At 41.9% G+C, this 13,394-nt stretch overlaps 1 protein-coding gene across 4 annotated transcripts in view; it reads right to left on the bottom strand.

The window, feature by feature from the left end:
- LOC144673727 (disco-interacting protein 2 homolog A-like) overlaps positions 1 to 13,394 on the bottom strand; it is a 215,199-nt gene that overhangs the window by 48,272 nt on the left and 153,533 nt on the right. For all 4 annotated transcript variants that reach the window (XR_013574409.1, XM_078535427.1, XM_078535425.1 and 1 more), the window contains exons 8-14: positions 12,579 to 12,776; positions 12,220 to 12,311; positions 10,232 to 10,342; positions 9,980 to 10,103; positions 9,129 to 9,238; positions 5,084 to 5,186; positions 3,608 to 3,672 (exon numbers count right to left, since the gene is read on the bottom strand). Coding sequence is in view for 3 of the 4 variants with exons in the window: in XM_078535427.1 (XP_078391553.1) it covers positions 3,608 to 3,672; positions 5,084 to 5,186; positions 9,129 to 9,238; positions 9,980 to 10,103; positions 10,232 to 10,342; positions 12,220 to 12,311; positions 12,579 to 12,776 (803 nt within the window). In the remaining variant the exon portion in view is untranslated. The remainder of the gene's footprint in view (positions 1 to 3,607; positions 3,673 to 5,083; positions 5,187 to 9,128; positions 9,239 to 9,979; positions 10,104 to 10,231; positions 10,343 to 12,219; positions 12,312 to 12,578; positions 12,777 to 13,394) is intronic.

The raw sequence follows: 13,394 nt of genomic DNA, 5'->3' as shown, positions 1-13,394 counted from the left end.
TCAGGAGCATTTTAAAAAGCCAGAAGTTTGTGAGCAGACATTGTTCAATGGGACATCAGCTGGATACTTCCACAACTGGTAACTTTCTCCAGGGTAGGGAGATTTGGACAGACATGCCAGATGATAACACAGGCCCAATAAACGAAATGCACATGGCTGATACTGAGGAAGAAAGCTGCAGATAGCAGGAAGGTATCAATGGACTGGTCAGGTGGACAGAAAAGTGGCAAATGGAATTCAATCCGGAGAAGTGTAAGGTAATGCATCTGGGGAGGGTAAACAAGAAAGGAATACACAATACATGGTAGGTTCCCAAGAAGTGCAGGGGCAGACAGGGAGCTCTGCTTAAGGTCTGAAGTTAAGTTCAATGCTAAGGTCAAAAGGCTGCAAAGTACCTAAAATGAGGAGCTGTCCCTCAACACTGAATTGCACTGGAATGATATAGGAGGCTAATGCCAGAGAGGAAGAGAGAATCAAAATTGCATGCTAATGGAATCTCAGGGCTATACCTGCAGATGGAACAGAGCTGTAGAGAATAGCAATTACCCAACCCACATTTGAATTTCCCAATGTACAGGAGGCCATATCGTGAGCACTGAATACTGCAGATGATACACTCGGATGGTGATATGGGATACCCTGCATATGTGCATTGTAAGGTGCCGGGGAAGAGGAGATGGACTAGGGATGATTGAGGGCCAAGAGATTAGGATGTTACAGAGGGAACAGTCCCTTCAAAATGCTGAAAGAGAGGAAGATATTTTGGGGGTGAGGTCACACTGGAAGTGGTGGAAATGGTGGAGGATGTTCCCTTGAATACAAAGGCTGGAGTGATCAGTAAGGACAAATAATGGTTCTGGAAAGGAGGAAAAGGGCAAGAGTGCAAGTGTGGAAGACAGGATGGGCACAGTTGAGGGCCCTGTCTACCACAGTGATGTGGAATCCTTAGCTAGGTAAGGAGGAGGATATTTCAAAAGCTTTAGGACTGAAGTAGAAAAGTTTGGGGTGGGAATTCAAAAGTCAGACCAAGGCAATGAAAAGCACAATCACCAGCAGTGAGGTGAAGGATGGAGGGATGCACAACAGGCCAACGTTAGAGGAATGGGAAGTTTGGTAGGGGTTTGTAGGTTACAGAGAAAGGGAGTAGAGAGGCCATGAAGGGATGCAAATTTAAGTATGAGAATTTTAAGCTGACCAATATCCGTGATGACAGGCTGATGTGTGATCAGGATATGAGCAACGGAGTTTTGACAAACTGGAGAGTGCAAAGAAAACTGAGTAGTCGTCTCGGGCATGAATGAGGATTCTGGAGAGGGTGCATTGAGGTGGGTGTGGATATAGGCAATGTTACAAAGGTGAAGGGAGATTGTCTGTCTTACGGGATATGGGGTCAGAAAAATCAGCTTTGGAGCAAAAAGGCCACTGAGACTGCTCACATTCATCTTCAGCCTGAGTCTGGGTGAGGAGGCGGATGGAAAGATAGGGAAGAAAGTGGAGTTTTGTGGGCGGGGCCAAGGGCAATGGCTTTAAGCTTGCCAATATTCAGCTAGAGGGAGCTAAGCTTCATTTCAATAACAGCTTTGGCAAGTGAACGCAAATTATTAAACAACTGAACAGCACAAACCGCAAGTAAAAGCAGAGCTCCACCAAAACTCCAAGCATGATACGAAAAGAGTATGCAAGATCCATATTTACAAGGTTCCTTCAGGCATGTAAAGAGTAAGCTCTGATATCTCGCTGCTCACTACAATGGGGCTCATTGATCTCCAAAGTCACACAAAAATTCTTGAGGGTAAATGTAAACATGCATAATGGCAGCGCAATCAAAGTGCTATTGCAAATTATACACCATCAAAGCAATATATAATGCACTATAATTGTAGAATTAATATAAAAAAGAGAACGATTGCAGGATGACACAATTTTAACTTCTTCCTGGTGTGCGATCAATAACATAACAACTGTGATAAATAATGGGAAAAGAATCACTGAAGTGCAAAAGGAGAACAAAGCTGAGAGGGAAGATCATGTGGTTTTATAATTTTTAGGCCATGATAGATTTCGAAAGGGGAGGTGTCGCAACTAGTTTCTCACTCAACGAGATAACCGAGATAGGATATTTCTCACCTGAAAATAGGTGTTAAGCTGGCAACACTGTGCTTAAGCACACCAGGGAGGAATCCAAATCAATCACAATGAAAAGGGCTAACTGCTACTTCAGCAGTAGTGACTGCTGTGAATCAGCTTTCTGCCAACCTATCGCTTGTGCTGTAAGAAACAGCAACTGAACTTAGCTTTGTCGTATCACAACAGAAAGAGAGAAGAGTCTGGCAGATTTTTTCTTTTTAAAAAAAAAGCAAACTGTGAATGAAAGAAAGACTTGCATTTATATAGCGCCTCTCACAACTACCAAACGTCTCAAAGTGCTTTACAGCCAATGAAGTGCCTTTTGCAAGTATAGTCACTGCTCTAAGTGTAGGGATTGCAGCAGCTAATTTGCGCTCAGCATACTCCCACAAACAGCAATGTGACCAGGTAAGCTGATTGTTGTGATGGTGATTGAGGTATAAATATTGGCCACGACAGCAGGGGTAACTCCTCTGCTGTTCTTCGAAATCATGCCATGGGATCTTTTACATTCGCCTGGGCAGACAGATGGGGCCTGGGTCCAACAACTCATACAAAGGACAGGTATTCTCCATCAGCGCATTGAGTATGGCACTGGAGTGTCACCCTTGGGTTTTTGAGCTCAAGCCTGAAGTGGGATTTGAACACAAAACCTTGTGATTCAGAGCTGCTACCAACTGAGCCCCGGCTGAAACACTTGATGCCTGAATGTGAAGGCTGTGAATAAACTTCATTAGAGCCCTCATCACTTGTAGTAGGCACGTTCGATCTAACATGATCTGCCCTGTCTATGCCTTGGGTAGTTAATATGAATCTTATGTTGTTTGTGAGGGGAACTGAAGCTTCAATTACAAACTGCTGCAAATAAAGTCATGGCAAAAAATGATTTAAATCAGGAAATGGCTAAGTTTTTTGAAGGTCGCTGTTGTATGTGAAATTCTCTATTAGCAACTAATTTTTAAAATCTCATTGAGGCTTGAAAGCTGACCCTGTCAAACACCATGTTCATAATTACTTCAAAAACATTCAGTATTAGTTGGCAGCATTTAAAGAAGGTTAAGGATACTAGCTAGCTGCTGTATATCTAAAGTTGCAAACTACCTAGTGAACTCCTTTGTCTGCCCAAAATAGACCACACAGTGTAAATGGTGGTTTTGTAATTGACAAGAATAGTAATGATTTGCACTATTTGCCAGATTTAAATGTGGGTGGTTTCAATGGTGGGGGCAATAATGGCAACTCTGTTTATACTACCCATTTGACTCAACTAATTTTTCCTCTTGAATGCATGTGATAAGACCAAGTGATCCAATTTGCAGTAAAATCTTAGTAGGTCGTTTGTCACAGGAAACAATACAGATACTATATACCATAGGTATGTAAGCTTATTCTGTGAACACATGTTGCCATGTTCATTAACAGTGTCTGGAGATACAGACGGGCTCTGTCTCTAGACGACAAATCTGGAGATAATACTTACGGTTAAAATGCCATGCCACAGGCCTGCATCCCTTTTAAAGTCCAAAACATTTGTTAATGTCTCCCCTGCAATATAAATTTAGAATATAAGTTCCGTCACAGCTCAGCTCTAACTTCCTTTATGCAGCTGCTCTGACAAATTTACTGTAATCTGTTTCATAGCACTGCAAACAGATGTCTTACAACTCTCTCCATACTACTGCTGGGGCACTACTGTTATGTCCCATATGTACAAATCAATTATATTCTAAAATCTCTTTGGTTTGAAAATAAATCTCCTTTGAAAGGGAGTATCCCATTCCCGGACATGAGTATCCAAGTTATAGAGCTGTATAGAGCCACCAAGGCTCCTCAGACAGCATCTCTCAAACCCATGACCACTACCATCTAGAAGGACAAGGGCAGCAGACACATGGGAACACCACTATCTGGAAGTTCCCCTCCAAGCCACTCACCATCCTGACTTGGAAATATATCGCCATCCGCTCACCGTCACTGGGTCAAAATGCTGGAACGTCCTCCCTAACAGCACTGTGGGTGTACCTACACCACAGGGGCTGCAGCGGTTCAGTCAGCTCACCACCACCTTCTCAAGGGTAATTAGGGATGGGCAAATAAATGCTGGCCTAACCAGCGACGCCCACACCCCATGAATGAATTTTAAAAACCGTCACGGCTGCACTCTGACTTGGGGGCTGCAGCTTCTGATTCATTAACAATCTCCTCCATTTCAAAGCTATGCTGATCAGCTTCAGGTACATAAAATGAATCAGTCAGTAAAGGTCCGTGAAACCTCGCTATAAAAGTGCACGTCATTACAAACCATTTCAAATACCTTACAAAATCAATGGGAACAAAGAAACACAGACCATCATGTAATAATAAAAATGCTTCCCCTAGGTGGTTTAACTGATGTCATCCTGAACATACAGCAAGGTCTTAGATTTGATTCCTGGACCGTACTAAGTGATCTGATTTCTATTGCCAAGGTGGCAATAGGGATTCTACAATTCATTCTAACATCCCAGGTTAGGGAGGGGGAGACAAAGATTCAGTCCAAGTTTCCATCTTCCAGTGACTATTTGGACATGGGAGTGACCATATAACCAGATTCAGACTTGACTGAGATAGCCTTCCCCGCCTCCCAAGGTCAAATAATTAGCAAATATTCATTATCTAAGCTCAGAGATGAAGAATGGGGACTCTGGTGAGTTAGCAGGGGGCTGCTGTTACTCCTAGAATCAAAACAGACAAGTCACCACCTTCAATTGGGTAGGGGGAAAATGATGCCAAGCAAAAGCATACTCCACACTGGCTTAGTTAGTGGTCAATGCCCATGTCAGCATGTCCTCCCAGCAGCCAGTTTTGTAAATCTTATCCATGAGGTCCCCACGTTTCATCTTCAAGCTAAAAGCTTCTTGGGTTCTATCCAAAGGTATTTTTTTGGCTGAATATCAATTGGAAACAATGAGCTCACCTTCACTGTATCCACAGCTTTGGCTAAGGGCATGGCAATGTGCTAACATGGCAGTCTGAGATATGGTTATGCCCATTGAACTTCCTTCTTTACTGGTCTTGTACTGAAGGAGGAGCAATAAAAGACAAATTAAAAATATTCAAAAATCATGTACTGTCTGCATTCCAAAGCACAGCAATGTAGAGAAGTTCAGCTGCATTCAGAAGTGGTCCTATGACGCCGGTGTTCCAAATCATCAGTTAAGCTAGGAACATAGGAACAGGAGTACACTACTTTTCCCCTCCAAGCTGTTCCGCCATTCCATGAGATCATGACTGATTTGAGACCCAATTCCATATACCTCTCTTTACCTCACATCCTTAATATCTCTGGTTAACAAAAATCTAGCAATCTCAGATTTAAAATTTACAATTGGTCTAACATCAATTACCATTTGCAGAAGAAAGTTCCAAACTTCTCCCACCCTTTGTATATAGAAGTATTTACTAATTCAACTCCTGAGCAGTCTTGCTCCAATTTTAAGATTATGACTCCAAGTCTTAAGACTCCCCAACCAGCAGAAATGAGGTAGATGTCCATGATATTTAATCCTCTATGTACCTGGACCCAAAGTCTGTTTGGGCCTCCATTGCTATAAGCTTCTCAGCATTTAGAAAGTACCCTATTCTATCTTTTTGTTTTAGGCCCAAAGTGGATGAGCTCATGCTTGCCTACACTCAAATCCATTGCCAGACTTTGACCCGCTCACTTAATCTATCAAAATTTATTTGTAATGTTACACTTCCATCTACAATGTCACCTAACTTTGTGTCAGAGGCAACTTTGGATATGTGGCTTTCTATCCCGTCATCTAAGTCGTAAATAACTATGGTGAATAGTTGAGGCCAGCACATAGTTCCTTGAGGTACACCATTCGTCATGTTAGCCAATTAGAGTACCTACCCATTATTCCTACTCTCTGGCTCCCAGCGTTCAGCCAGTTTCCTAACCAAGTCAATAATTTGCCCTCAATTCCATGAGCTTCAAGTTTCGCTGAAAGACTCTTATGGAGGACTTTGTCAAATGCCTTTATTAAAGTCCATCTAAATAACATATGTACATAGCATCTTTGATGTAATAAAGTATCCCAAGGAATTTCACAGAAGAATTATGAAACAAAATGATATAACATCCACACGCATTCCTCTGTTCACTGCTTTAATCACCTGTTCCAAAAAATTCAAGCAGGACCTATCCTTTATAAACACATGCTGACTTTCCTCAGTTTGGGTTCCGTCAGGCCCACTCAGCTCCTGACTTCCTTACAGCTTTGCTCCAAACATGGACAAAAAAGCTGAACTCGAGAGGCAAGGTGAGAGTTACTACCCTTGTCATCAAGGGAGCATTTGACCAAGTGTGGCATTAGGGCCCCGAACAAAACTGAAGTCATTGGGAATCAGGGGGAAAGCTCTCCACTGGTTGGAGTCATAACTAGCACAAAGGTAGATGGTTGTGGTTGTCAGAGGTTGATCATTTCAGTCTGGAGACATCATTGCAGGAATTCCTCAGGATAGTGTCCTAGGCCCAACCATCTTCAGCTGCTTCATCTATAATCTTCCCTCAAGCATAAAGTCAGAAGTGGGGGTGTTTGCTGATGATGGACAATGTTCAGCATCAGTCATGACTCTTCAGATACTGGAGCAGCCCGTGTCCAAATGTAGCAAGACCTAGACAATACCCAGGCTTGGGCTGAGAAGTGGCAAGTAACATTTACGCCACACAAGTGGCAGGCAATGACCCTCTCCAACAAGAGAGAACCTAGCTATCTCCCCATGATATTCAATGGCATTACCATAATCGAATCCCCCACTATCAACATTCTGGGGGGGTTATCATTGACCAGAAACACAACCGGATCAACCATATAAATACTGTGGCTACAAGAGCAGGTCAGAAGCTGGGAATTCTGTGGTGAGTAACACACATTCTGACTCGCCAAAGTCTGTCTATCGTCTACAAGGCACAAATCAGGCATGTGATGGAATACTCTCCACTTGCCTGGATGAGTGCGGCTCAAACAACATTCAAGTAGCTCGACATCATCCGGGGCAAAGCAGCCCACTTGATTGGCACCCCATCCATCACCTTAAACATTCACTCCTTCCACCAGCGACGCACAATGGCAACAGTGTGTACCAGCTACAAAATGCACTGCAACAACTCAACAAGGCTCTGTCGACAGCACCTTCCAAACCCATGACCTCTACCATCTAAAAGGACAAGGGCAGCAGACGCATAGGATCACTACCACTTGCATGTTCCCCTCCAAGCCACACACCATCCTGACTTGGGTCTATATCTCTGTTCCTTCACTGTCGCTGGGTCAAAATCCAGGAACTCTCTTCCAAAGAGCACTGTGGGTGTACCTACACTGCATGGACTGAAGTGGTTCAAGTAGGCAGCTCACCACCACCTTCTTAAGGGCAATAAATGCTGATCTAGCCAGCAATGCCCACATCCCATGAAAGGATAAATTTAAAAAACACTTCACGGTGTAATACAAATAACCAGACAGAATCATGTTCTCAGCATTTTAAAACACTGGCTAGCTACTCGTTTTAATCTTTTCACTCATTGTTTGTAGTTTATATGTACCTTTATTATTTTATATCACCTGCCAGATAGGTGTGCCCTGACTGAAGCACTGAACGAGCCGTTCAAACAAGGAAACCTGACAAGACTATATCTGATGTCAACTTTGAATGAAGTGCCCTCAATAATTTGCTGCGTACACTATCACAAACAGGTCTGAATGAAGGTCCATGGCCCATTTCATTTTATCCCTTCAGCTATGAACTAACAATCTTCCCACTTTAAGATCTAGTTGTTTCTTTAGTGACTCCCATGTCTTGTCTTCCACCACTCCTCCTAGCAACTCATTTCAGCTGTTGATTGCCTTGCAAACAAATATTTCTTGTCGTCAAAGCTAAGTTTGTCTATCAAAACTCAGCTAGTTCTCCTGCACTGGCATATTTAAAGGCTTGTTTTGGATTTAATTTCATTTTACATTAAGTATTTTATACACCTCAAGTTCCCTGGAGATCTCTATTTTAAGCTTCCACCGCTTATCTACTCGTTCTACATGGCTTATCCCTCCAGTGTTAGGTATCAGTTTCAAAACTTTCCTTCTGACAATCTTCAAGGTCTGCACAATCCTCTCAGGATTTTTGGTTCTATTAATTATCCAATTATTCAGGCCAGGCTAATGGGTCTGTAATTGCCATGATGTGATTGTTTGCCTTCACTGAATGTGGAAATTGCATGCGGCCAATGTACACTGGCTGCTGCAACGTGATTGTCAAGTGTTTTTTTTGGACAAATCTTGTCATCTTTCTAAGTACCCTGGCGGCTGTTCATCCATCCCTTAGGGTTTACCCTTACAGTCACATCTAGAATTACTGCCTTGTTAATGTCTGATGCTGGATAGTACACTGGTAAAGTTCTCCATGGTACAAACCTCCCAGGTAGTCGTTATTTAGTGATTATTTCCCGTTCAGTCTCATCCATATGTTTTTGTTTTAAAAAGAGTTTGAATTGGATTTCAAACTACCCTTTTGCTACGATACAGTTGTTGAAGAATTTTTGGCATGGTGCTTTGAATTTTATTACACGTTTTAAATTTAAGGCGCCACTATAACCTTTACAAAAATAATACAGCTTCCCGTCTGCTGAATAAGAAATATTGCAAAGGGCTTGTTATTGCCTTTCAGGGATAGAAGCATGACATCACTAGAAAGGAAGTGTGTCAGGCAATCCAGGTTTAGTTTTGCTTTTAAGCAGAGCACACACAGACAGCTCTGCAGTTCTGATGTCTTCATACCTCTGTACATCTGTTCCCATGTGCCTAGTCTCAATAAATAAACCCACAACGTGTTTGTAAAATCCTTTATGAGTGATTGGCGCTTTTATATCATTATAAAAACATGACAAGGCTAATGCTTGCTTATCAAATTACAATCAAAGCTCAATAAAGTACAATATACAGCAAGATCAGTTCAGGACCTACCTCGATGTAAGCAATATTGTTGCTGGCATCCCTGATCACGGGGTTCCAATCTTTAGCAGGCTTTGACAAGTGTTTAACATCTGTCACAAACCAACCCAAACGAGGCCAACCTACAAACAGAACAATAGTTTAATCTGTCTGGTAATCAAAACTCTTGGTGCAGAGTGGGGAGATCAAATATCCACAACCAAATTGGCAGCAGTACTTCACTATAATTATTTTCAAAAATACCTACTCAGATTTTATTTCATTAGTTGTGGACTGAAACGTATTACCGGATTTTGATGTTAATTTTAATAAATTTGGTACCAGCATATTGCTGTCAAAGAAATGGCACTCAAATAAAAATTCACTACCAAAACATTGCGCCATTTGTGTGACAAGGCTTCAGTTACATATGCTGTGCTAACAGGCTGTATACTTATTCACTGCATATGCCATCCAAATCCGCTGCCTGCTGGTGTCAATCACTGAACTTGAACAAAAGGGGAAACATTTCAATTTGAGTCTGTGATAAGACAACATATTCTGATAGATCAACCAACCATTAGTGAAGCCATAGCATCAGGGGGTTTTTTCACACATGCACTGTGACTCATGGCATATATGTCAATTGACAAGCTGCTGAGCCCATCTTCATCCACCCAGTAACAACCTGCAGCTCCTCTTTTCCGCACCATTGCAATAAACAGCGGTTTCTAAAATTATTCCAGGGTTTTTGCCTCAACTATTTCAGTCTGCTCCACATATTGACCACTCCTGTGTAAGGCTTTCTGGTAAAGACATCTTTCAAAGCAATTGTGGTTATTTTACTCATTGTCCCATGGTTACAGATAAGTGCGTGATATTACCTTTAAATTGCACCACATCCCCATTCTGAGACTTTGGTAATCCCTTGTGACAGGCATCACAAGTGAGAGCGACTGACACACCACAGCTGCCAAGTAGAAAGCCAATCTGCTGACTACCAGCATCCTGCCAAGAGCAAAGGAAACATTATGTAGTATTCAGAAAGAAAAATTTAGCATTACAATGGCCCCAATCTGGCATTACAGAACCAACACCAATTTAAGATCAAAGGCTTAGACGATAGCTGACATTACCTTTCTAGTTAGTGGTACTTCAATGGGCACAGGGACCAATTCTGCTAAAAGGCAACCGTAAAATGCCACAATAAATGCCACAGGGTCATTGTTTGGATACACCAAAGCCACCTAAAACAGAGCAGAGAAATTTCATTTGATAACTAGGTCTGAAAAAAAATGCAAGATGCTCCCATTATTTCTACATTAGATGTAACAAATCTGCAAATGCGATGTTTGGATCAAACTAATGTTCAGAGGAAAACATTGGGGGCCAGGGGTATGGTCATAATTAAACCACAATTCAGCTTCAAATGTTTATCAAAACCTGTGCATGTTTATGAATTCCTGGTTAGAAAGAGGCATTGTCAAGAGTTTGGCACAACTGATGAAAGGGCAACAAAAATAAACTTTGTCTTTCTTCCAACAATATATTTCTTTATACATTTCCCAAATAATTAACTGATGCCTCTTTTTGTAGGGCAAAACATATTTTCTTATGTTGGCTCTTTGAGGTCATTACTGAGTCACAAAGAGCTATGAGTATTTTATGCAGAATCAAATATAATTTTACAGCACAGAAACAGGCCATTCAGCCCAATATGTTGATGCTGATGTTTATGCTCCACACGGCCCTCTTCTCATCCATATTCATATCACTATCAACATAATCTTCTCTTTCTTTCTCCCTCATTTAATTATGAAGCTCTCTCTTAAATGCATCTGCCAGAGGCTAAACCATTCAGTATGGCAGTGGTATTTTGTAGGATTCAACCACACTAATCGATTTGCCAGGTTATGATCGCCTTTCAAAGGTTTCATGATTCATATCCTGCTTGCTTAGTCCCCAGCAATCTTTTATTTTTGAATACAGTAATGATTGATTTGTAGTTCTCTCTTTCTTTGCCATCCCCAAAATCTTTCCTCAGCCCATTGCCTCCCCCAAAGGCAATGACTCATCCCCAAGTCAGGAGCAGCTTTCCTGTGGCCATTATTCACTATCTTCAAGTGTGAGCCCAGGTTATGAGCTTCTGTAGCTTATTTGACGATGGGGTGGGGTGGGATGGGCATAACAGCCAAGATTGATCCAGTCTTCAACCTTTGCCCACATATGCACATTTCTAGCAAGATCACTGCGTAGCGATCAGGAGCAGGAACTCTAGCAGGTTTTGGGTAGTCTAATTCTATCACCTAGTCACTACCCTGATTAAAGTTATAAAACACAGCAAACATTAGGTTTGAGGTGGAGACCTTAGTGATGAATGATTAGGCATCCCATTAAGTACTGCAGGTTAAACAAAGACTGGCATTCATTTTGCACCTTATACAACCTCAGGACATCCTAAAGCATGTTATGACCAATGGAAGACTTTTGTTGCATAGTCATTGTTGTAGGGAATGTGGCAGCCAATATGTACGTAGTGAGCTCCTGTGATGATGGCTGTATAATCTTCTGGTTTTTTTTTTATGCGATTCTGATTGAGAGTTAAAATGGCCAGGACATTGTGAATAACTTCCCTGCTCTTCTTGGAAATGGTGCCATAGTTTATGTACACATGAAAGGGCAGACAGAACCTCAGTCTAACATGTCATTCAAAAGATGACACCTCAACAGCAGCGCCCCCTCGGTGCTGCACTGCCAGCCCAGAGTTTTGTACTCAAGTCTCTGGAATTGATTTGAACCCGCAAGCTTCTGACTCAAAGGTTAGAGTGCTGCCAACCAAACCACGGATGACACATTTAACTGCTGAGTCATCTGCAGAATCTTGTAATTTGTAATCTTATGCTCTACACTGGTTTGAAAATTGACATAATGCTCCAGAGAAAACGTCTAAGTATCATCCATTAAACTAATCTTGAATGTAAAAGTACACAGGGGAAGGGGCAAACAAATAGGTTTAGTTCAGCAATTAGCACCATCATCTATGAGTAGTAGCCTCCTTTCATGTTGTAATTCCTGTAATACCGCAAAAAAAGAAACTGTACAATTCTGGGGAAGAGTAACTTACTCTATCACCAGGCCTCAGAAGCGGATCATTCTTATTGCTCAGTTTGTTGAGGAGTGTGTAAGCTAGCTTGAGGCTCCGAGTCCACAGCTTCCCTAAAACACACAAAACAAAGGAATCAAACATTAAGTATACTGTGCTGCGAGACTTTCTGTAGCTCCACGAAACAATACCACACTCCTCAAAGATATTTTCATCACATTAACCCCATTATAAACTGATAAGTTTATGCATTATTGCTTAATCCTGGATCAGTCCACATTCATTCGACACTTGAATTAAGTATACCACAAACAGGATTCCCATCGGTAGCAATGATCGACGTCTATTACAATCGCTTTATTCAATTGGCAGGTGCTTACCATAGGTGAGTGTGTAAATTGGCTTCCCTGTAGTATCCAGTGAGGTCAGACAAGAAGCCTTGGGCTGTGTGGTTCCCCATCTTTGCACAGCAGCCAGCAGTGATGGGGGCCAATTCGTCACAACTCCTAGTGGCTCCCCTTGTAATGGTGTCGTTTGAAGACCTTCTGGTTTTGGCTGATTGGGGTCTGCTTGTGGAACTGAAGTTGGAGTGGGATAGTAAAGACAAGCATTATGAGATGATCAGAAAAGATGTGGCTGTCCTCATTCTTTACATTCTCTGCCACATACCACTTTCAGTGTATTTGAGATGGGGCTAAGCTGACTCAGATGCTATTGAGAACGACTATTTGCATTAAAAGTGGGAGAGGGAAAGGACAAGAAAAATTTGCTCCTCGTGGCAGGGTTGGGAAATTAATAACAATGTATAAACTATCAATAAGTGAAAAGTGACTATATCCTGGGAATAATGACAGGGGATTGCATTTTCCTCCTCAACTTTTAAGATGTCAAGCCAGGTTCATAGTAATTTTTTTGTAAAGAATTCGCCCCTGCAGCCAACTCTCATCACATCAGCGAGCCAGCAATTCCTGCTGGAGTTAAGCAAAGATTTGCACTGTGTCAAATAAAATCAACACTACTAGGGTTCAAGAGCTGTGAGCCATATTGTAAGTGGAGAGGTCAGTGCTCATTTAAGTAGATGGTGACATAAAGGGGCAGCAGAAAGGTTAGAAAGAGGCGGTGGCCAGGAATGGGTCCTTGGGGGACTCCCAAGGGAGCGGTGCAAGATTGAGAAGAGAAACCACAGCTCAAAATGC

The sequence above is a fragment of the Cetorhinus maximus genome, unplaced genomic scaffold, assembly GCF_964194155.1.
Source record: "Cetorhinus maximus unplaced genomic scaffold, sCetMax3.hap1.1 HAP1_SCAFFOLD_455, whole genome shotgun sequence".
Classification (NCBI taxonomy): domain Eukaryota; kingdom Metazoa; phylum Chordata; class Chondrichthyes; order Lamniformes; family Cetorhinidae; genus Cetorhinus; species Cetorhinus maximus.
This window is presented reverse-complemented; position numbering and strand designations above follow the sequence as displayed.